Genomic DNA, 22,099 nt, shown 5'->3' on the forward strand with positions numbered 1-22,099 from the left:
TGCTTTGAATAGAGCACACTGTGTTACCTTTAAGCACACCTTTCTCTAGTGATGAACATCACAATGAGATTTCATGGTCTAACAACTCCTTTGCTGATATCAATAAGGTAATGATCCTGGAATGAAAGAATGTACTTCAGGAATACTGTGCCAGAGAAAGAAAGAGCTGGCCAAACGTCGTGGCTAGGTCACTGTACTGAAGAATACTTCTAGGATTAGCCCTGATTTCCTTGTGAGGCACATCTGTCCAGGCAACCTAACACAAAGGAAGCCAAGTTGAGCTGCTGATATTAAGAGCAGGATGTTTCTATACAAATGACCTGCTTCTACAGACGTGGATTCTAACCCAAGTTCTACCAGTTACCTTCCTGACACCATCACACAGCCACACTGGCCCAAGACAGGGAAGATGGAATTTTTGTACCATAAATGAAATGGTCTAATCTTAATATTTGAATTTTGTCTATAAGCTCAGTGCCCAATTGCTGTGGCTCCTGAGTGGACAGCTCAGACCTGTGATCCAAAGAAGGTGAACTCTCAGCAGTGTGAAGTACCCTGAGTAAAGGAGTACCTGCTGTGTCACTGTTCCAGAAAAGCACAGCCAGGGGCTCCAGTAAGACAAAGCAGCCTTGCAGAAGACAGGGAGGGAGGGGATCCTTCACAGGTTTAAATGGAGCTCCTTTAACACCTGTGGAGAACAAGGCAGGCTGGAAACACTTTTGTAGCAGGAGCTGAAGCTCTAACTCCTGGTTTCTGATGCCAACTCTGCCAATGGCAAGGTCTAATCCGTGTCACACAGCCCCAGGAAACTACCTGACCTTTCCTCCCACTGACTGTTATGAAGTACAGTTGCAAACGGCGCGTTCTAATTTGGGGTAGTCAAACTATCCCTATAAAACAATGTGGACTTGAGACCAAATACCAGAGACCGTGCACTAAAGCCTACGTTCTTTAAAAATATAACCCGTTCTCCCCACTTCACTCCATTCCCTGTCTTCCCATTCCTGGCTTCCTTGAGGATTTCTGTCTTTAGTCTGTTTGAAGACTTGACTGTGTGTGGATTTCAGACTTGCCACGCTTGGGGAGTTGGAGGGCCCTGGGATGCTCAGGCGGTAGGAGGTGGCCGTCTAGTGAGTCTAGGTGGAGTGCTTGAGGCCGAATTCCCACCTGGGTGCTCTGTATTAGCAAGCTAGAGCTCTAGGAGCTGGGACTGAATCATGGCCCTAAATCGTTAGCTATAGGCTTCCTTGGCAGCGGGAGAGCAGGCCATGCCACGCTTTAGCTGAGAGGGAAATGTGAGCTTCCAAAGTTTCCCCTTGAGTGAGAGGGAAAAGAAGGTAGAGTCATATTTCTAGTTCTGGCTGGTAGAACTTAACTCCTACGTGATGGAGCTGATTCCTAGTTTGCAGGCCTCAGAAGGTTAGAAAATTAGAAGATGGCAATATTCTTATTACAGAGTATTCCAAACATTTGTAAAGGCAGACTGGTAGAACCAATGAACCTCATGTATGCACCCCTAGCTTCACCATGACCAGCCTGCAGCCAGGAAGACTGAAATGTTAATGCTCTGAAATATGAGGCCATCCTCAGAGTTTCCATAAACTCATGTTATTGGTTTCTCTGCTCGTCTCCTGAAGGGTTTGAAGCAACTGTTCTGAGGCTCTGGGGGTGATTTTAGCCCCCCCTCTCGGGCTGGCTGGTGGCAAGTAATCCATTTCTCATTATCAGGAGCGTCAATGGGCTTGGTCTAGTGTGGATTCAGGGCAGCTCTTCACAGATAGAAGGAAGCAACAGGAAATTATCCCCTCCCTTTTTGGTACAGTTCCCTGAAGGCACAGATTTCTTTGCTGTGCATATACTTCCTCCTTTAAAGGAAAGGCAGGTGACAGAAGGACTAGGCTTGTTACTACCATGGCACGGAGGAGGCAGACACAAAAGGAGCAGACCCATCTCACCAAAATTGCTCCAGGATTTTACTAGGGTTTAGGGGTATGTATCAAGCACAGAGTAGTACACACTGACAGATATAAGAAATAAGGGAGGGATGAGGTGAAAGGCAGGATCACAGAAGTGATTCCAGCAAGAGCAGCATAGAACACAGATAAAACCAGGCTGACAGTGACCCCTGGCTGCAGGCCTATAGGATGCACCCAAAACACTGAGCTCCCACAGCTCAGTGCTGCCTTTCTGGCCAACAGAGAGCTTAAGGAAGAAGATACCAGAGTAAGAGGGACAGAGGCTTAAGTCACTGATTTTTCTGTCCTAGGGGGTTTCTCAGATTGGCATTCTGGTCTTAAGACGGTTTACTGGACCCTTCCCTTTAAAGATCTTTCTTAAGGAGATTAAAGCAGCCATTCACTTGCACAGCTGTTCCCTTCGTCCTTGGTCTCCTATCAATGCCTTCCTCTTTGACATTCCAACTTTGGCTAAACTGGAGTCATAAAAGAAGGATTTGCTGGTCTGGTTAGCTCTTAGGATGAGACAGACAACCCTTGCAAGTCAATCTTCCGATCAGGTTTGCATTTAACACCTGCTGCCAGTTTCCCATCCCACGGCAGTCTATTCAGATTGTAAAATACCTCCAGAATGTCCTTGTCTGGTCTTCCTAAATCAGTCTGAATTCCAGAATGACAGCTTTGTGAAACGTAATTCAGCAATAGTCTTAGAGGCCAGCTCAGGGACCCACAGAGCACCAGAAATAATCACCAGGCAAAAGCAGTTCCTTCCAAAAGCAGTTCCTTCCAAATCCTTCCAAAAGCAGTTCCCTACTTTCAAGGACACAAAATGTTGCAGGAAATAGGACTTTTGTCATAGACTAAACAAACATTCATGCCTTTGACTATACCTGAGTAACTCTGAAGGTCCAGTGTGTGAGGTCTTGTCATTTTACTGAAGCTCAAATGTAGGCCCAATGCCATGATGTTCGGCCACTCCCCAGCCTCCACATGTTGGCATGGTGTAATAGTCTCTACCCTACAAGCACAACAACTTGTAATCAAGACATGGCATTCTGCGGGTGGGACAAGGAACAAAAGGATACAGGGGAAGAACCCAGGGGTAGTGCTTGTGATGGAAGGCAAACCTTGTATGGTAAGTAGTCTTCTGGGAAAAAGAAGGGGATCTTAAGAACAGAATTTAACCATAATTCAGATCCGTGATGTGAGGAAAAGGAACTAATCCACAGTGTCCTCCCCATAGAAAAAGCAGCAGATGAGTAGGACTTTGTTGCAGAAATAGTCCCAGTTCCCAGGTGAACCTTCTGCAGGAGGCTCCAGTGAATGGAAGTCAGAGAGGGGTACTTAAGACACAGGTGGAGATACAGAGAAAACACAAGATTCAGTGGAAATGTGATCTGGGAAAAGGTGCAGAGGCTGAAAGGAGAGGACAAGCTGGGGATTCCTGGAAGTCCTGGACATATACAAATCCTTGCAGATATCTAAGATGTAAAAATGAAAATTTAAAGACAAGGAGACGTAGGCTTAAGAGCCAGGTTGAGTGCTTGATACCTGAGGGAATTCTACATGGTGGCACATGATGGGCTCGATTGGTTTAAAGTGATTTTCTTTGCAAAGTGTCTTTTTAAGTTTCATGTTTACAAAGTACTGGATTCACTATTAAGAAATCCTAGCAGAGCCCTCTAAATTAGCCAGGACTTCACACCTACCCAAACAAAAACACTACTGTAGACACAACTGGGACCCTAAACTGCAGGGTGTTGTGGCCATTCTGGGCAATACACAGGGAAGCCTAGATCAATCTCCTGGTCTTGACTAGGTGAAGCCCAGCTTGCACTGCCTCCCACCACATTCTTTGGAAGGTGAAAAAATAGCACATAAACCTTCTAAGCTGACATTTGAATCACTTGCTGGGTCTTGAAATTTTGAGGAAGATGCCTAGTTTCTACTTACCTTGAGATAACAGATAATTGTTAACAAAGGAGACATTTTAAAAACCAGGGACTGATCACAGTGTACAGAAATCTGGAGACTTCTGGATAGTGATGGTTTTTCACACTAAGAACACTCCTTGTAGAATTCCTTTAATACCAATTTACTAGGCTTCTGGTAGAGGGGTAGGTGTTGGTGCTAAGAACATAAAGATGGCCCTTACCTTCTAGGAGCTCAGGGAGGCAGACAGGGAATAGTAGATCATAGTAATTAAATAAAGTGTGTCTTATAGTCTTCAAGGAAATTCTAGAAGGTGATCCAAAATTATTTTGATCCACTGCAATATTGTTGGAGTAAGAACATACACAATATTAAACTTTTCTATTACATCCATTCTATTGTCAAACATTTTCAAAAGGTTTGTATCTATTTTTTTCTCCCAGATTTGCAAGTAGAGAACTGTGGTTGACTTAAAAAAACAAACAAACAACAACAACAAAACAACATTCTTTGGCTTAAGAGAATTAAGAAATTCACAATTAATAAAATTAAGAAAATTGACATCTAGTTAGATTCCCTTCCTTTTTTTTCCAGATGCATTAGTTGGCCCATAGTGAGATTTCCGTGTGGTAGTGATGGAGGTCGTGGTGGAGGAGGTGGAAGAGAAGGGAGAGGAAGAAGGGGAAGGCCTGAGAAGCAAAACCTCTGGAGCCTGCAGCAAGGGTAGTGTCTTAGGGCAGGCTGTAGGTAGGCAAACACGTCTATCTCCCCACTCCCTGGAGGGTCAGAGAGGTGCTCAGGGATCTCAGCCCCTGCCTTTGCCAAGTTTCAGCCATTACACTTAAAAGTCATAATCTGACAAAGTAGCTCTCAAGATGTGGTCTGAGGACTGTGTCTGGCTCAGTCAGTAGAGCACGTGACTCTTGATCTTGAGGTCAAGAGTTCAAGCCCCACATTGGGTGTAGAGCTGATATTAAGAAAAACAAACAAGTGGGCTGAGGCTTCTCAGAAGTTCCTGAGACCCTTTCAGGTCTCCACAGGGTCAAAGCTTTTTTTGCGACAATACTAAGGGGGCATCTGCTTTTCTCACTGTCCTGCTGTCACGGGTATGGGTAGTGTAGGACCTTCCAGACTCTGGGACGTGATACCGTAACAACCTGAGTGCAGAAAGATCTGAGAATCTTGCTATATTCTATAAGCCCACATGTGAAAAGGACTTGCAAAAATGTAGAATAGAATAATGTCATTCCTCTTACTGAAAGTTTTTGTTTTTGGAGGTATTTTTCTAAAAATATTATTTATACTAACAGGAAATGTATTTGTTATTTTTAAAGGAATTACTTAAATATTTAAGAGAATCTCAGTTTTATTTTCTCATCTGGTTGACATCAATGGATGTAATCCACATAAACCAAAACACTGTTTAGACTTTCTTGAGTGTGAAGGGGTCCCCAGGGCGGGGGGCGGGGGTGTGGAGGAAGAGCTGGGAGCTGCCATCCTGGCACTGCCTGACACACGGAAGGCCTTCACTGCTGAGGCTCTGGCAACTTCTGTGATTTCACACGCACACTCTTTTTGATTATTAGATGCCAGACTTACCACAAAGATAGCAAAGCAAAAGTAACCACGCTCTTTCTCCCTCTCCCTTACCCCTTGTTAACTCCACGAAGAATTTCATTTTCACAATCTGGACAGGCTCAGGGTATCACAGTTAGGACCGCATGTCATTCTGCTACTGCGGACACTTGCGAAGGGGCTTTAAGGCACAGATCAAAGCAGCACTGCATGCTTCACGCTCGGAGGAGGCCACTGCAGCGTTCCTCGCACAATGAGACGCGCACTTCCTTTCTAAGATGAAATCTGCACGTCACTGCCTTTGACATTCAAACCAGAGCAATGGGAAGTTTCTCACCAGCAATCATTGATGACTAGGAAAAAACCTCAACCTACCTTTGAAACCTCGGGGTTCATGTAGCCTAAACAATGATGGTTTGTTCTGGAATTTACATAGCACACTACCTGAAGGAAACTATTTTAGGTTGACACCGTTAAGACTGATTCTTGGGCAAAGACACTCACTTCATAATGATCTGACAAACCTGAAGAGGCCCAAGACAGTCTGTGAGATGGAGTTTCTTCTGCATTCTAGTATGCTGTAGAATGGTCACTTCTTCAAGATCATCTTCGAGGTGGCAACCAAGACTTTGGAGAGATTTGTGGGCTCCAGTAACACTCAGCAACACTGCTCTCGAAGCCAGAGAAGCCTTCTGCTTTAGCTGTCGTTATGGGGACAAAATTCACAAGCCAGCTCAGACTGTCACAGAAAGCGTTTATTTACCACAGAGGAAACCAGGAGCTGCCGGAGCCCATGCCCGGCAGCCTGAGCACTGTGAGTAATCAGGGAGAGGGGACAGCAGGCAGGAACCCCAGGAAATCACATCTGGGTAGTCTCCAACCCGCAGGTCTGCTTGGGACAGGAGATTCTCCGGCTGGGCTCGCGTGTTATAGCTTAGGGAAGTCAGCTTTGACAAGCAGGCTTCATCCCAGACAAAGCCGAGAACAGCCAGAACCAAGGGCAACAGCTGCACAGAAACCACCTTAAAATGGGAATCAAATCAGGCTTATGACATCAGAAGTGCATTTCACCCTGATTATAAAACAAGAGGGAAAAGGGAGCACTGGGCCCTAGGAGATAGCCTATTTTTGAGATAAAACGCTTTTAAAAGTTAAATACTGGCAGGGCCTTCCCCCTTGCTAAATAGTAAGCAGCACACAATCTCTAAGCCAGCTTTACAAGCTACTGTTAACATTGTTATCTATTATTATTTGGATTTTGAACAAAATTGATGGAGTAGGAACCAGTAGAGGAATCCTGTTTGATCTGGAAATTTTCTGTGGAGAGTCCAAAAGGTCGAAGAACCAAGTTCCCAAGATCTTTTAGTTTACCTGCAATGTAAAAGGGAAAATTCAGATAAATATGGGAAATAAATAAATAAAATTCAGACCCCAAATGGTCCTGCCTTATTATCTGATTATAAAGTATAAAAAGCATCTCTCTGCAGTTAAAGCAACTGCTGCTTTTAAAACTATGAAACTTTCAGTCAGTCCCTTTGGCAATGTCATCACTTCAGTACCGCCCCCCCCCCGCCCCCGCCGCCATGCCTGTGATCTCAGAGATGATTGTGAGGGAGCCCTGCTGGCTCCCTCTGGGAAAGCACAGCTTCCTGTCCAGTCTGGCTAGAGAACCAAGGACACAAACCCTGGGATGAATGATGGCCAAACTGACCGCCAAGGAGTTTGTATGCCTCGAGCTGGGGTTTTCAGGACCTTTGAGAGATTTACAGGGACTTATGCGGCAATATTTGAAACTAAGAGTGTTCTGGAAAATGTTGACTGGGATAGAATAATACACAGTTATGACCCTGTCTAAACTGTTATAATTTTTCTTGCAGGTCTGTTTCCAATGGAGAGGAGAATGGGGGTCAAAGGGAAAGAAATCCTAATCATCGGAGCTATAGGTTCCTTCCTGCCCTCCCACGTGTATCAACTTTATCCCTCTGAAGCCTCCACCTTGAAGTAAAGCCCAGGTAAAGAACTTACAGACACATTGCCTTTAAATGTCAAGGCCTTTTCTAATAATTCATGGAAAGAATTTTTGGTCTCAGTCTAAGATTTAGCCCCCAGAAGCTCTCCATATTCTGAGGAAGCTCCCAGAACCTAGGCTGAGCATTCTGCAGGCAGGCTTCCCAACCCTAACCTGAACACATGTGCCGGGCGTGCCTGTTTACCGAGACTCGCCGGCACAGCCCATCCCTGCACACAGGTGCCGGCCAGGGCATGGTCTCGAGTGGACGGATGCACAGGTAGGGGACACAACAAGCACAAAAAGGAGGGGGCGTCCTCGGGCAAGTGGGAGGGACCCAGAGCATTGGCAGTCTGTCCTGGGGTTGAGGAAGGAGAACCGGGAAGGGAGCAAGCAGTTCAAGAAGCCAAATGAAATGTCACCGCTGGCACAAGCCTTGGCTCTTCGGAGTGAGTGACGTGAGACTGAATCTCAAAACGTCTTCACATCATGCTGCCCGGGAGCAATAGCACCCCGTCGCCCAAGCTGCTGGGACTGGCAGAGGCCGGGGCGCTCCTGGATGGAGGGCCACCGCAAGGCCATTTTGCGGCGCGGTGACCACGGAGCAGCCACTGTAGAGTATCGTCCCTGTGGTGTGACAGGAGCTACAGAGTAAAGCTGGTTCTTGGCTTTTGGGACGCTCTCAGTCTGGCCAGGACACACAGACACAAGGATGGGTGTGCCCCAGGCAGGAGAGCTCAGCGGCCTGTGCAGGGGCTGAAAGGAAGGCGTCTCAGGACAGACCACACGCGTCAGTGCTCAGAGGTACCGGGCGCTGGCGTGCCACCGCGTGTCACAGATGGTAAGGGGCCAAGCATTCAAGCTGCAGATGGAGAGGGACACTGAGGGCCTTCAGCAGGTTTTTCCCTCTGCCTGACTGGCTGCAGACCCGGCCCACCACCACGAGCCTGGCCCTTTGAGCTGAACTGATTCTGTGGAGAGGCACTCAGGAAAACGTGCTTCTCCCACTGCAGGCGGCGCGTACCTGTCCATGACCGAGCACCGTAGGGGCAGCCCAGGAACTCTGACAGGTGACTGTGGGTCCTCACGGTCTCTGCTGGAACTTTCTTAGCACTGCACTGCTGTGAGACTTTTCCTATGGGCTTCCTCTCTCCTCTGCAGGCACCTGACAGTTCTCCGCCCATCCCCACTGTAGGGACGTCCCCAATCAGTCTCTCATCCTTCTATTCCAATCATGGTTCTGCTTCTCTGTGGGGTCAACCTACACATGGAGCTATTAGTCGTCTTCCTTCCTTCTCAGCCTTTTTAACATTCCGCAGCAGTTTTACTCTATTATCTTGTGACGAGAGCACAGGCAGTTCCGCTTGCTCAAGGACACAAGGGACGCCAAGTGCCTGAGACACCTACTAGAGACACAGAGTGGGAAAGTCTGCCATCAGAAGACCACAGATTACCAGACCTGAATTTGACCCACAGTCCCAAGTTCACATGTGTGGCATCTTGCTGTGTGTGGTGGCACAAGAAGCAGCTGAGATGCGAGGGGAAGACAGCTGTGCACGTGGAAGCCGAAGGTTCAGAGGTAAGCGGAGATACAGTGTGCCAGGAGAGCTAATAAGAGGACTCCTTCCCAGGGGGCAGGGAGGAGGGGAGACCCGGCAGATTCCCGCCTAAGAGTGCGCATCTGAATCACCACCCAAGGGCCGACAGGACTGTAGACACTTGAGACCGAGGAACGGACAGTGCAGGCAAACATGGTTTGAATAAATGCATACAGAAGGGCAGGCAAGGGCGAGCAGCGTGTCCAGTGGACTCAAAGGCAGGTGGAAGGGCATGTCCTGGAGGGATCCTGTGAGCCAGGCCACAGGTCTCTGGTTCTTGTGCCACAGGGAAGGCCGCTGATGGTTTGAGAATTGAGCTCTCAGTTAATAACACTATGGCAAAGGGATGAATGAATCAGAAGAGGAAACCCTGGAGGTGGTTCTCACAGAAAGTTAGTACAACATCACACAGGAAAGAAGGCATTTATTCACTGAACAAGTCCTGCTCATAAACAGATACACAGTCACACTGAGTTTCCCTGATGCTGTTTAGAGTCAGGCTGGATGCTCGAGACTAGTGCAGCATTCTAGTCCCTAAGACAGGATCATCTGCCAAGTTAGCCTCTCTGCTGTCCTTTGCACTGGCTGCCACATTCGACACCTTCCCTATCTGGGGAGTACTCAATTGGGTTTCTTGATTTCTACTTGCAGCAGATCTGGCACCATCACTCAGCCAGAACGTGTCAACATGTCCCTGACTTAGAATCTCCTCTTGTTTGCTTAGATTGCAGGCAAAGAGAAGAGTCCAGAACTGCTTGTGCTCAGACAAGAATGTTTAGGACAAGAGATATTATGCCTCTAAGCATCACTGTATCACAATATATCACAATAACCCAATGGACACATCATGTGTAACTTGTCTTTGGAGATACTCACTGTGGAGTGGTCCATTTACTCTGAGGGGAGCCAGGAATGCCATTTATTTTCACCTCAAGATCCCTGGTGTTTGGGCCCAATGGGATATAGCTGAATCCTGACATGGCATTTCCTCTTATGAGGCAGGCCCTAAGCCACAAAAGCTGTCTCTTGGTTTCCTCTAAGAAAAAGGCTTATCAAAAAACGAGACAGCGCAGAATATGGAAGATAAAAATCATAGCCAAATCAAATGCCTAGATGAGCTCTTGGGTGAAACTGGAGGCTGAAATAAGCCTGACAGAACTGTCAAAGAAGTGGGAATGGTTCTCCTGAGAGGAGGTGAAGGAGTGACAACAAGGAAATGAGGCAGAAAGTGGTGAAAATATACACACTGATACTCCCTGAGGGAATGTATGGCTTCAGTAATTTTAAGAGTCAGTGACAATGTCAAGACTTTCCTGTGACCTTGGGTAAGGGAGCTGGTTCTAGAACCCTATACCCCTACCTACTTGGTAAATGGTGACAACCCACAGTGAGCTGACTCATTTCTCCAGTGACAGCTTGTCCTAATAAACACCAGAAATGGAACGTGGAAAGGAATGGCTGGCCACAGAAAGCTGTCTGCGATCTCAAGTCTAGTGCATTGTGAAATATCTGCTTTTCCTTTTTTCTCTGCTGCAGCTACAGCACAAGAGGGGAAGACAAAATTCATGACACACTGCTTCTGCTCAGGAGGAACTGCTCAGAGCAGAGAGGCTGACCACACCTGGCCGCATCTCCACAAAGCACCTCCATCACTCCCTTTGAGGTCCTCTCCTGGGCTACCTGGACTCTGTCCCCACACAGCAGTCACATGCCCACACAGTGCTGGATAAACTCCAGCGTGGCCCAGAAACACGGAGAGGGGTTATCAGAACTCTGAGTGCTACGCCCCACTCCCCCCACCCCCCGCCATCTCTGATTCAGCAGGATGGGGATGGAATCTGAACAATGTGCATTCTGAACGAGTTCTCACGGGAAACTGGGCTGAGCAATGCATTCTGCGATCCAGCCCCTCCCAAATAACTTGCTTTTGTATCTGGCCAGTGGAATCAGGATGAGAAGCCTGGTACTGAAAACTAACTGTGGACACCTGTCTCGAGTGACTGGTGGGACAGGCTGCCTGGGCGGAGTGTCCCTCTTACATGATGTGAAAATAGCCCACGTTACTTTTTGGAGAAAGCAAACTTTATCTTCCACCTCGCAGTTCAATACAAGATGACAGGAGATTAAGAAAGAACCGCAAACATACATGTACAGATTTTTAGCAATTCTACTTGTTTGAGATATCATGGCCAGGCCAGGATATAGGACAAAACAATTTACAAATGATGACAACAAAAGCCTTCATCCCATCCTTTTCTGTTTGCAACTGAGGCTTATCCAGAGATCTGTCAGCATCATCATCTGGCCTCCCAAGTACACAGCTCTGGCCCTCATCTTGCTGCCAAGATGAGGCTCAGCTCATCACCCAGTGTGTACAGAGCTGAACCCCAGGAAGGCGCTGGTCTGTCTCCCCTACAAGGTTAAGCAGCCAGGCTTCTCGAGGTGCTCCTACATGCAGAGCAGACACTGAACCTCGGCCCTCGGTGTGCGCCAGCTGAGCTGAGGAGCTTCAGGGATTCTGAAAAGGTCTCATCAGTTCTACCTTTAAAATTGTTTTTACCATTTACCTAGGTGGACAAAATATTTAAGGTTGTGAAGTGAAAACTCAGAAATAAATTAGATACAGATACTCAGGAGGCTGTGCCTACCATCCAAATCCCATTTCAAATTATTACGTTCATCAAACTTGCCTGGTTATTCTGATTATAATAAATGCTATACATTTGAACTGATACAAATAAAATACCACTCTTTGTTTTCTACTTTGTGGTTTCATATAAGTTTTTTTCCTTGCTTTTATTTTACTAGCCGTTCTAATTTGGTGTAATCGCTAAGATCTTTAAAAAAGAAGTTCTCTAGGGCACTTGGGTGGCTCAGTCAGTTAAGCGTCTGCCTTCAGCTCGGGTTGTGGTCCGAGGGTCCTGGGATCACGTCCTCCGTCAGACTCCTCAGCAGGGAGCCTGCTTCCCCCTCTCCTTCCTTCCTGCTCCTGCTCTCTCTCGCTATTTCTGTCTCTCTCTCCAATAAATAAATGAAATCTTAAAAAGTAAAGAGAAGTTTTCCTATTTAAAAAAAAAAAAGTGAAAATCACTAGATTTGAGCAAAGCCAAATAAATAGGGCACGGATTACTAACCAGTACTACCAGTCCCTTAAAAAAGCTTCGAGCTTCCCAGGGTGCTCCGGCCAGCACCACTGATCATACCCTAGGTCCTTTTAAAACTTACATTTCCTACCTCATCACAGCTACAAGGGTAATCTTCCAAGAGAAAAGGACAAAAGGAAACATAACAGTTGCTGACTGCTTTCCTCAAATCTGAAGCCAAATCTGAAGCTGTTCCCTGTGACTACAAAGGGCTGTAGCACTAGGACTGACGGCCACTCTGTCTCCATGCCTGTCCTAATGATATTTCTAAATGATAGGCTAGAAAGGGAGGAGTGATATGTTTAAGTATGTTTTGCCCCCTTCTTTATTCCAATTGGGATTTTTTTTTCCCCCATGGAGGCAGCTACATGGCTCTTCTAACAAAAAAGAAGTCAAGTTACTTGACTTGAAAAAGCAAGTCAAAGATTATTGAACAAACCTAAATAAAAGCTCACCTTGCTAAATAATTACCTAACTTCGTAAATGCCAATAACAAGCAGTGTTGAACAGTTTTTCAAATCTTTAACTGCCAATTTTTCAGCAGAGGCCAGCGTTTCCAGAGAAACCAGCACTAAAAATCGTGCAGTCCACTGCAAAGCTTGCTCGGAATGTCTAAGGGATGACATTATCTTGCAGAGGATCTCACAGCGCATGAAGCACAGTTATGTCCTCTGTAACAGGGAGGGGAAAACTTTAGGAAGCTTTTGTGGGGCTGAGGTTCCATACAGAGAGCCGTTTCTCCCTTTCAGGCTCTCCGATGGTGGGGAACGCCTAGAAGCAATATCTTGTTCATGATCATTATACTTAGGAAGAAGATGAAGGAATTTAGCCATTCACACTATTTCTGTGTAACAACAAACTGACATCATATTTACCACACAACGTAAACTGCTTACGTCTGATGAGAGGAGAATTCCTTACAGAAGCAACTGAGAATGGATTCGACTTGAATATTTCAAACGAAGAGGACAATATAAGTAAAACCCAAAGCTGAGTAGACAGAAACTTGAGCTCCTGAGAATTTAGAGTGACTGAGCCAGCCAGGCAAGGAAAAATGAAGTTTTGATTCCATCTGGAATTGACAACAGCTTCAAGATTCAGTTTACATCCATCCCTTTAGGGTTTCATACTGGCTCAAAAAAATGGACCCATAGAACAATGCCTGAGTCTTCTCCAAGTCCACCACAGCCACCCCAACATCATCTCTCTCAGCATGAAACACAGCTAAGTACACATACTATATTATTTCTAGAACAAAGAGTCATTGTTAGAATAGGTGGAAAATGCTCTTTTCCCTCTTCTTTGAGAAAGAGCACCTCCAAAATAATGTTTCTGCTCTAACATGGTGTCAAATTTAAATATGTAATTAGGGAGTGTCTTTTGGAAAAACTGCGGTGGGCTCCAGAAGTCTCCCCAACTCTAAAAACAGTTCTCAGCAAGGGCCACAGGGTTGTGGACTGTCTATGTTTAACGGCTTCTCAATCAGCTCTGCTAGCAGAGTGATCCTTTGGAAAATATGTTCTCTTTATCTGGATATAACGCCTAAAGGCCATAAGTAGCCAACCTCAATTTAAGATTTTTCCTTTAGGACCATGTGATTGCAATATATTAAATTCAATTTACATGGTAATTTTAGAAAATACTCATAAGGAAGAACACAAAACAGATCTTGAGCAGGGATATCTCAGACAGGGTATGAGCAGAGTATGTTGGGTAGGTCTCTGTCCAAGAACTTTTACTCCCCTTGGTCAAGCAGACTATTCATGGAAGGGCTTCTCTGATTCCAATTATAAAATGCTTTGTCAGACACGAGAACTAACCCATGAGTTCATCTGCCCTGCACTCCACTCACAGTCTTCCGTCCCCTCACTATTTACTCCTAATTGCTGCCCTCTCCAAACACTAAAGGCACTCTCAGTGCCATTTTCAAAACAAACATTCTGTCGGTTCTGACATGATTTTGACTTGCAGTTTCTGTATTCTAATGAAATTAAGAACTTAAGTTGTTTACTCAGTGAAGAAACCCAACTGTTTTCATGAAACTCATAATCTGAAATAGAGGTTAGTGGGATCCCAGGTTGAATCACGTTTGTATTCTTGAACGTAGGAAAATTACTCAAGAAAAACAAAATAGAAGTTTTGTTTTTCAAAAGCTGGCATCCTCTCTAAGCCACTCTAACACTTCTGGAGTCAAAGACAGCTCAGACCTCACTAGCACCATGGTAAGGTTCACACAACAAATGATGGACCCCAAAGCTACTTCTTTTTTTTTTTTTTTTAAAGATTTTATTTATTTATTTGACAGAGAGATCACAAGTAGGCAGAGAGGCAGGCAGAGAAAGAGGGAAGCAGGCTCCCCACTGAGCAGAGAGCCTGATGCGGGGCTCGATCCTAGGACGCTGAGATCATAACCTCAGGCCGAAGGCAGAGGCTTAACCCACTGAGCCACCCAGGTGCCCCTCCCAAAGCTATTTCTAACTGTTGTATTCTCCTCCAGCAAATACCAAAACCCGCTGTTCCTCACCCCGCCTCCTAGCTACTAGGATCATGGGAAAGGGAAGCCAACTTACCTAACATCTCTGCCTTTAGCCTTTCATTACGTTCTTCAATCTGTTTAGGTAATCTCTGAGGGGAAAAGAGGAGAAACAAGGATTGATGAAAAATCTTTTGGCTTTATTTTGAATTTGATAAACAAGCTTAATGTGAGAGATCAGATGATCTACATATGTAAGATCCTATTAAATACAGAAAAAAATAGTATTTGTGGGTGAGCTACACAAACACAGGAGTTTTGTTTGGTTCACTGTTATATTCCCAGTTCTTGGCACACTGGCCCAGGGAGGACCTCAATAAAAATCTGGTAAATATACAGACAAAAAAATTTCTGAAAGAATGCATTCCAGATGTTTGTAGTGGTGTATTTAGGTGGTAGGACTACGGGTTACATATTTTAAATTTTTTGGCTGACTTGTATTCTTTAACTTGAAGTCCTTTCTTAGTATAATCTAATTTGTTAAGAGGTGGTCAGATCAATATTGGATATCTCTAAATGAATCGCCTACCTAGGATTTTTCAGTCTTGACTCTACTGACATTCTGGACTAGGTCATTCTTTACTGTGCAGTAGGAGGTTTACAGCATCCCTGGGCCACTAGATGCCCAGAGTACCACTCCAGTCACTGCCGATGTCCCTGGAAACTAAATCATCACACTTGAAAACCAATGATCTAAATTAGAGTCTTACATAGCTGCTTTTAGCTCTGTAATTGGCCATAAGTACTCTGCAATTTTAGTTTTAACAACCCAGTTATAATGATTCAAAATAAGATAAATTCTTTATGCACATAACAACCAATATAAAAGGCTCCCTCTTACAGAAGGTTTAAAACCAATGTTAACAAGAATAAAGGCTACGAAGAGTTTGGCTAAGATTTTAAGAACTATTCCTTTTCCTCATTCAAATTAAAGTCAATCCTACCACCATTCAGAGATATTAAAAGTCAGGTAAAGGATTAAAGCCGGTTTCATACTGCTTATGTCTTTTAATGATCCAAATCAGTCTGTCTACCATTATTCTACTTCTCGATAAATAAAAGATCATTTATTATTGAAGGAATTCATCTCAAATGTAAAAACAAAGCAAAACAAAACCCAAATCACCTAGGACAGATCAGTCAACATTCCTCAAGTCTGAAATGAGTGGGAAATCTTGCGTTGCAGGGGCTCAAACACTCTTAGCAGTCAGACAGGAAATGTAAATAAGGAAAGGAATCCTCCTTTGGGCAGGCAATAGAGAGTGGTGTGGTCAGTGATGAAGTGAAGAGTTCTAGCTGAATGCCAATATACAGCAGTTCAAGAAGGACCCAGGATGTCCACATCTCACAATTTTTAAGAGCGGTCTGACTTAGATTTTTATCTAGTAAAATCTTCCCATTTTTAAATGTTGGTTTTAATTAAAAAACAAAAACAAAAACAAAAAAACAACAGGGGCGCCTGGGTGGCTCAGTGGATTAAGCCTCTGCTTTCGGTTCCTGCTCCTCCTCCCCTCCTCATCCTCCCTGTGCTCAAAGGAAAGACCATGTGAGGACCCAGCTACCATCTATAAGCCAGGAAGAGAAGCATCACCCAACAGCAAACCCTGCTGGAACCTTAATGATCCCTTCCAGCCTCTGGAACTGAGACAATTGCTTTCTGTTCTTTAAGCCATGTAGTCCGTGCTATTTTGTTATGACAGACCAAGAAGACTGAGACAGGCTTGGACACAGGAGCATGCCTCCCAGGTTTGGGGAAAAGCAAGCAGGTCAGTGGGGCTCTAAGAGAGTGAGAGCGAGTAAAGTGGTGGAAGTGAGGTCAGAAAGAAAGCAGGGGTCAGACTACGTGGGGCTTGGAGGGCTCATTCATCATTCCTCAATTTGTAGTAAACTGTTATAATCCACATGTGGTGCTGGGGATATAACAGGGAACAAAATCCTCAGGTACTAACAAATAATCACATAAATAAATGTGAATAAGGTACACCAATAAATAAGCTATTTAAAGAAAAATTATAGGGCCCCTTGAAGGTTTAGAACAAGGTCACCCAAACCCAGGGACCAGGGAGGCATCAGAAATATCTCCCTGAGGACAAGACCTCCCCACTAAGATCTGGGGGTCAACAGGATTTAATCAGGAAGGCAGGGATGAAAAGGTAAAGGAGGGAAGAGGATTAAAAAAAAAAAAAAAAGCCTCTGCCTTCGACTCAGGTCCCGATCCCAGTGTCCTGGGATGGAGCCTCGCATAGGGCTCTCTGCTCAGCAGGGAGCTTGCTTCCCCCTCTCTCTGCCTGCCTCTCTGCCTACTTGTGATCTCTGTCAAATGAATGAATAAAATCTTAAAAAAACAAAACAAAACAAAAAAAAACCCAAACATAACAAAAGTCTGGCTTAAATAAAACAGGTTTGTGGCTTCCTTTCCCCCCTGCTGGAGGCCTGCGATCTCTGCTGTGCATAGGCATTTATGATGGACCTCTTCATCCTAATGGCTCTCTGAAAAGTCTGGCATGAAGAAACCTATTTCATGAAGCCCATGTTTCCCAAACTTATTTGAATACCCACTATTTGGGGGGCAATAATGCTTATACATCCGATTCTGTAGCATGTCTTTTAGAATATATGTTGCTGTGCATGTTAGAGATTAAGAGCACTGCTAAACTAGAGGCACAGATCTGGAGAGTTAAAAAAAAAAATTTTTTTTAAAAGACTTTATTTGAGAGAGAGTACGAGTGGGAGGGGCAGAGACAGAGGGAGAAAGAATCTTAAGCAGACTCCCTGTGGAGCCCAGCATGGGGCCTCATCTCAAGACCCTGAGATCATGATCCCAGCTGACACCAAGAGTCGGACGCTCAGCCGCTCAGCCGACTGCAGCATCCAAGCACCCCTGAAGTTACTTTGAAGGGGGAGAAAATCAGTAACATTTAGCTAATTCACAAGTGACATAAAAATATTATGATGTTTATTAGAACCAAGAGGATCTATAGTGTCATGGACAAAAGTAATTTTAATAACGATAAGGCTAATCTGGAATAAATTTAATTGGAAGTATGCTGGCCATATGATAGTAAATAGAAACTTGGTGACTGAAAAGGATGGGCAGAAAACCAGAAGTTTATTACCTCTAATATTCAGACTCATTTTGGACTAAAATTGTACAAGATTTCTGTAGCCCAACAATGAAACTGAGTTCTTGTTAACCCTATGGATTAAAGGCTTACATAGTTAATACTTAAAGAATGGAGATTAAATGGTACATGGTCACAGAGGGTCTGTGACCACCACTTCAAAGTTAGGTCTCCCATATATTTGGTACGCCCTTAAAAATATATAAAGGGAAGGTAGTTTGGTCCCAGAGGATTATTTAAGATTCAATGAGTAGCAACACAGGGAACAGAACAAAAAATATTTTTTAAAAATCAGGTTTACCATGCAAGCTTCTCTTGCTTGATGTATGGATGGATCTTTTTCTAATATGGATTTATAGTCCTCCAGGGCTTCATCTAGCTTGTCCGTTTTCTCATACAACTCCGCTCTCCTCAATATTGCCCTGATATAGCCGGGGTTTAACTGAATTGCTGTAAAAAGAGAAGAAATCATTGTTACCATGAAGAAAAAGGGCCTATGTGCCCAGCGATACTGTGTTTCTTTATTAACCATCCTCCAAGGGTCTAAAAGGAAAAGTCATTTGTCAAAGGCCACACCTGGCACTGGCACACTTTCTCTGTAAAGAGCAAGACAATACATAATTTCCATTTTGCAGGACACACCATCTCTGTCACAACTACTCAACCCTGCTACCACAGACCATATAGAAGTAAATAAAGATGGCTGTGCTACAAGAAACCTTAGCTTATGGATACTGAACTTTGAATTTCATGTAATCCTCCTATGTCACAAAATATTTTGATTTCCAACCATTTAAAAATGTAAAACCATTTTCAGCTCGGGGCCTGTCCATAAGCAGGTGGCAGGCTGGATCCGGCTTGCTGGCTGTAGTTTAGGAAACCCAGGTCTACACCTGAAGTCCTGTTTTCACATACCTGCCCTTTGTCTAGTTCAGAATAGGCGAGAACACAGAACCCACATTCACAGTGGAAAAGTGAGAGAGAATTTTAAAGTACAAATTAAAGAATGGAAGGAAAAGAGTTTGGTGGCAGACTCTGCTATCATTCTCTCTTTTCTAGGCCTGAACAACCGAGGTTATGCCTTGACTACCAAGGCTATATTTTTGGCTAAACCCTCACTGTTCCTTCAGACTTCTGTTCCAACACCTTTAGGTCACTGATGCTTAATATCCTTTCCTTTATCCAGCAGTGCCTGCCCTTCTAAAAATCCTATGCCCACGTTTTGGATCAACTATACTGCATTTCTCCTACTCTTTTGAGTTATTTCTTTTTCTGTTAGAAAGCAAGGTCATGCCTCCGTAACTTTTTTCCTTCAAATAATATACTCAGTTTTTATTCATACATGTTTTCAGTAATGATTTCTTTAGTACCTAATATCTGTATCTCATGTAGTGTATCTCTGGAGTATAGTGGTAAACAAGACAGAGTTCTCCTTCCACAAAGCTTTAAGCTACTCTAGTAGGCAAGAGGAGACAGCATACAGGTATGTAATTTCAGAGAGTCACAGTGCTACAGAGAAAAATGAAACAAGGTAGTAAATGCAAGTGAAAGGGGAAATAAGTTAACTTCAGACAGTGGTGAAAGTCTATGAAAAGGCAGTATCTGAAGGAGACCAGCCATTTAAAAGGAGAAATATACCAGGAAGAGGGACCAACAAGAGTAAAGGCTCCAAAACAGTAACAACCTTGGCATGTTAGTGATGCAAGCAAAGACCAGATCATGGAAGCCTTGTTGGCCAGGAAGGAAGTTACACTTTTTCCTAAGTGTGATGAGAAGCCACTGGAATGGTTTCAAGCAGACTAGAGATATTATCTGATTTACAGGTTTTTTTTTTTTTTTAAAGATTTTATTTATTTATTTGTCAGAGAGAGAGTGAATGAGAGCGAGCACAGGCAGACAGAGTGGAAGGAAGAGTCAGAGGGAGAAGCAGGCTCCCTGCGGAGCAAGGAGCCCGATGTGGGACTTGATCCCAGGATGCTGGGATCGTGACCTGAGCCGAAGGCAGCCGCTTAACCAACTGAGCCACCCAGGCGTCCCTGATTTACAGTTTTAAAGGACTTCTCCCCCTGGCTGCAGTGTGGAGGACAAGAATGAAAGCAGTAAGAAAGCTGGCAGCCTACTGTAGTAGTCCAGATGACAGAGAATGCTGGCTAAGCTGGTCACTGTGGAGAGGGAGAGAAAAAGCCAGATTAAGATTATGTCTTTGAATTAGAAAGTCTGCCAGCAGGACTTACAATTAATTTAACTATGTGGAATGAAAAAAAGAGAATAAGCAAGTGAATGGGTGGTAATGCCATTTATAAGAATGAAAAAGGCCTAACTGCAAGTTGTTTATGGGTATGTGGATGAGTGGACTGGGGAGGTTCCAGTCTGTTCTGGATACCTTAAATCTATAATGCTTACCAGACATCCAAGAATCTTGAGATGTCGAGTTTGCATGGAACAGAATTAGTTCCAGCCAACATATAATAGGTAAAAAGAACTTTGCTAGATTCAAAGGTACTAGCAGTTTCATTCAGATATCAAGAAATACCAAGTATAAAGAAAGAAAGCCAACAGAGAAGGTAATTAAAGAAAAAAAAGGATAGGAATTCATGCCGAGCATAAGTAGGACTAGATAAACATACAAAGTACCTACTAACTCTTCAATTCTCTCAGAATGTATTATCCAAAAGATGGAAGACTGAAAAAAAAAATTCTAGAAACTAGTAATTTCCTAGAAACTCAAGAGTAAGATATAAGGAAAGGTGATGATGTGTGTTCTCCAAACCAAGCTGGTTAGAAAGGAAAGACAATGGTCTGGGCTATCAGGAAAACTCTGGATAAAAACCCAAACCAACCAACCAACCAAAACCCAAAGACATTCTACAGCTGGGAGCATCTCTATAAGTTAGTGGGATGAAAAGACCATAATAGAATTCAGGTATCAGAGAGCAAAGTCTCAGTTCACTGTGTGGAACCTGAAAAGGTAATTCAAATGATGGCAAGTGGGTCTGGAAGCATTACTGCATGTGAGGGGAATACCAATTCCGTAACAGAAGCTGCCCCTCACCGCAGCTGCCCCCCTCTCTATGAACACACAGATACAGATGCCCTAGTAGCACCTAAGATCCTCAATTTCAATCCCCAAAGACAGTAATTTAGACATTAACAGGAAGTGAACTCTGTTCCACAGGCTTCTGTTGTCAAGGCAGCTTTGAATTTTTCTTCACATACTTACTAATATAGGATACATTGACAGAACTATCCATTCACATGCGTGTTTATGCTAAGATGACTACTACACAGCACCTCTAAGAAGGCTTAACTATAAAAGCTTCTTTAAAGGTCCCAGAGTGAGGGTATACACATACGCAGTTGGCCCTTGGACAACGAGGGGCGCTGACCCCAACCCTCGCACAGCCAAAAATCCATATACCTTTTGACTACTTCAAAACTTAACTACTAATATAGCCGACTGTTGACCTCAAGCCCTAACAGCAATAAAAAGTTGATTAATATGTACTATGTATGTTCTATGTATTATATACTGTACTCTTACAGTAATGGAAACTAGAGAAAAGAAAATCGTAAGAGAAAATACATTTCGGGTGCTTTACTGTATTTATTGGGAAAAAAAAGCCATGTATAAGTAGATCCATGCAGTTTAAGGGTCAACTACACACACCTGACTATTTGTCCAGCTGAGGTAATGCTCTTTTATATAACATGTAACAAGACTAAAAAGTTGTACCTTTGTTGCAGTCACTGATGGCCATCTCTTTCTTGTCCTAAAAGGAAATATAACATTAATATGTGACACTCTACTTCAATCTTAATGGCTCAAAGGCTCAATGACATAAGCTGGCCATTAATAACTGCTTATGGAGATGCACAATGCTCTTCAAAGAAATCACATGGAAACATGCATGTTATTTACAATAAGCTTAAATTCAAAATACAGTGACAGCTCTGATGTGCAAACCTCCTAGCAACAAATTATTCAAGTTGTTTCTTCCTAACATCTTTAAAGACTGTTGGAATTGACCTATTATATTGTAAGGTACTTCACATTAGAATGCTGATACTGAGAGAAAGTTATGATCAATAAGCAGGGCAAATGAGTGACTATGAGTAACTGTTGATAACTCTCCTCTTTGGCTAAGCTGTTATATTATCACACCCAGGGTGGTATCTTTCAGAAAGCATACAGATGGTCCATTATAGACACACAGTGTGGCTCGTCATTAGTCT

The 22,099-nt window shown here is 43.9% G+C and overlaps 1 protein-coding gene across 3 annotated transcripts in view; it reads right to left on the reverse strand.

Annotated features, from left to right (window-relative positions):
• Positions 1 to 6,199: 6,199 nt before the first annotated feature.
• Positions 6,200 to 22,099, reverse strand: part of TTC1 (tetratricopeptide repeat domain 1) — a 44,509-nt gene continuing 28,609 nt past the window's right edge. For all 3 annotated transcript variants that reach the window (XM_004737704.3, XM_004737703.3, XM_004737707.3), the window contains exons 5-8: positions 21,600 to 21,636; positions 18,168 to 18,316; positions 14,782 to 14,836; positions 6,200 to 6,833 (exon numbers count right to left, since the gene is read on the reverse strand). In XM_004737704.3, coding sequence (XP_004737761.1) covers positions 6,700 to 6,833; positions 14,782 to 14,836; positions 18,168 to 18,316; positions 21,600 to 21,636 — 375 coding nt within the window. In that variant the 3' untranslated portion in view covers positions 6,200 to 6,699. The remainder of the gene's footprint in view (positions 6,834 to 14,781; positions 14,837 to 18,167; positions 18,317 to 21,599; positions 21,637 to 22,099) is intronic.

The sequence above is a fragment of the Mustela putorius genome, unplaced genomic scaffold (assembly GCF_011764305.1).
Source record: "Mustela putorius furo isolate JIRA1106 unplaced genomic scaffold, ASM1176430v1.1 tig00000145_pilon_pilon_pilon, whole genome shotgun sequence".
NCBI classification, from domain to species: Eukaryota; Metazoa; Chordata; class Mammalia; order Carnivora; family Mustelidae; genus Mustela; species Mustela putorius.